The following is a 2,704-nucleotide window of genomic DNA, read 5'->3' on the forward strand; positions in this document are numbered from 1 at the left end:
TAAGTAATTGCCAGATTTCAAAAAAGGTACAGTAAACCAACCATGGCTGAGTCCTAACTGCCAAACATATCTGTTCATCCCTTGTTCCTTACTACCAGGATCCTGGTTTTGTTTGGTTTTGCAACATGCTCAGTTATAAAATATTTTCTTCCTTTGTTCTTGCTGTAATTCGGAGTAGCTGCATGATTCTGTTCTGGCCAAGGAGATATAAGTAGAAATGTACTGTTGGAACTTGCAGGAAAGCTCCCTTGTCCTGAATAAAATAGGGATAGACTTAGCTGACACCCTTGTTGCCCTTTGCCCTTCCCTGCTTTTCTGCTTAGAATTTGGACACAATGGCTGGTGGTGCAGCAATCACTTTGTGGCCTTAAGGATGGAAGATAAAAGAAAGGTGGCTGGACTGGAAACCAGAAGGAGACTTCCTTGGGCAACTAACTCAATTCTGGACAGCCTGCTTCCAAATTGTAATGACAGAAAAGTAAAATCCTTAATTGGTTAAGCCATTATAGTCGAGGTTCTGTTACATGCACACCACTACAACCCTGACACAGTGATTAATACAATAAACGAAAAACATACACCATTCCTCTTTACTGACAACTACATTAATGTATCAATTACTTCAAAGGGAAAACCAAAAGAGATCATACCTTAACAGTAGTATTTGGTTTCATACCGCATCGGTAAGTCCTTGCTATCTGTGGAGTAAGCTGGATTTCCTTGGTAAGCTGCCTCCATTTTCTACATTCAGGTTTTGTACACTGCACCTAGATGGGAAATAATAAATCAAGATCAACAAGTTGGATAATCATCAGTTACCATTTGTATCCTCCACCACTTTGTCATGTTCTCCAACCTTTTAGCAATCCTATTTTTTTCTCCCCCTTGCATCACCGCCACCCATAAAATCCACTTTTACTCCATTAGGGTAATTTCTGATTCAATACTAGCTCAGTGCAAAGGGGATGTGAGTGCAGTTGTCAGAAAGATTTTCCCACCATAACCTAAAGAAACAATCACAGTTAAATTTAGTTTGTTAGTCAAAAAGTACGCACACTAAATGTAACGTGGTGTGCTGGGCTGGATCCTGGAATAGTAAAAGAACATTAGGGAAAAAACTGATGGAATCCAAATAAAGTCTATAATGTAGTACTGTGCCAATGTTAATTTCTTAATTTGACAAATAATCATGGTATGTAAGATGATAAGGGGATGTAAGATGATTAGGGGAAACTGGGTGAAGAATCTATGGAAACTTTCTGTACTATCATGGCAACTTTCTGTAAATTTAAAATTATCCCAAAATAAAAAGGTTATTTTTTAAAAAATGTACAGATATATTCACTTGCAAAAGAATGAAGTCAGACTCCCTATATAATTTTTGTATATGTGTGAAGACATATATACATATGTGTGAAGACACATATACAAAAAATTAACTCAAAATGGATCAAATACCTAAAAGTCAGCACTAAAATGCTAAAACTCTTAGAAGAAAACAAAGGGGTAAATCTTTATGACCTTGGATTTGGACATGGATTCTTAGCTACAACACCAAAAGCACAAGCAACAAAAGAAAAAAAATGGATAAATTCAACTTCATCAAAATTAAAAATTTTGTACATCAAAGGATACTACCAAAGTAAAAAGACAATCTATAGGAGAAAACATTTGCAAATCACAGATCTAATAAGGGTTTAGTATCCAAAATATATTTAAAAATTCTTACAACTCAACAACAGAAAGACAAACTCAACTTAAAAATGGGCAAAAGATGTAAACAGACGTTTCTCCAACGATGTACAAATGAACAACATTTCTACAACGATATACAAATGAATAACACAAAAGTGTTGTTGGATATTAGGGACATGCAAATTAAAACCAAGTAAGATACTACTTTAAACCCAATAGAATAGCTAGCATCAAAAAATAAAGAACAAGAGTTGGTGAGGATGTGGAGAAAACTTAGCCCTCATATGCTAGAGAAAAGAATGAAAAAAGGTGCAGCATCTATGGAGAGGAGTTTGGAGGCCTCTCAAATAGTTAAACACAGAATTACAACACGATCCAACAATTCCATTTCTAGGTATATAGCCAAAAGAATTGCAAACAGTTATTTCAAATACTTGTATATAAATGTTCACAGAAGCACTATTCACAATAACCAAAAGGCTGAAATGACCCAAATGTCCATCAATAGATGATTCGGCAAACAAAATGTGACATATCCACCCAATGGAATATTAATCACCCATAAAAAAGAATGAAATACTGACACATGCTATGATGTAGATGAACTACAAAAACATAATGCTAAGTAAAAACAGCCAGACATGAAAGGTCACATAATGCATGATTCCATTCATATGAAATATCCAAAATAGGTAAATCCATAAGGAAGATTAGTATTACTAGTACCAGGGACTGGAGAGAGGGAGAATTAGGGCTCCTTTGTAGGTAATGAAAATACTTTGGAATTAGACAGAGGTAGTGATTGTACAACACAGTAAATATACTAAGTGCCACTGAATTGTACACTTTAAAATGGTTAATTTGGCCAGGCTCAGTGGCTCACGCCTATAATCCCAGCACTCTGGGAGGCTGAGGCAGAAGGACTGCTTGAGGTCAGGAGTTCGAGACCAGCCTGAGCAAGAACAAAAGCAAGACCCCGTCTCTACTAAAAATAGAAAAAATTAGTCGG

At 36.0% G+C, this 2,704-nt stretch overlaps 1 protein-coding gene across 2 annotated transcripts in view; it reads right to left on the bottom strand.

Moving 5' to 3' along the window:
- The window catches only part of KDM1B (lysine (K)-specific demethylase 1B), a 50,901-nt gene that overhangs the window by 39,735 nt on the left and 8,462 nt on the right, over window positions 1-2,704 (bottom strand). For both annotated transcript variants that reach the window (XM_012643264.1, XM_012643263.1), the window contains exon 7: window positions 651-767. In XM_012643264.1, coding sequence (XP_012498718.1) covers window positions 651-767 — 117 coding nt within the window. The remainder of the gene's footprint in view (window positions 1-650; window positions 768-2,704) is intronic.

This window comes from Propithecus coquereli, unplaced genomic scaffold, assembly GCF_000956105.1.
Source record: "Propithecus coquereli isolate 6110/MARCELLA unplaced genomic scaffold, Pcoq_1.0 Scaffold194, whole genome shotgun sequence".
NCBI lineage: Eukaryota > Metazoa > Chordata > Mammalia > Primates > Indriidae > Propithecus > Propithecus coquereli.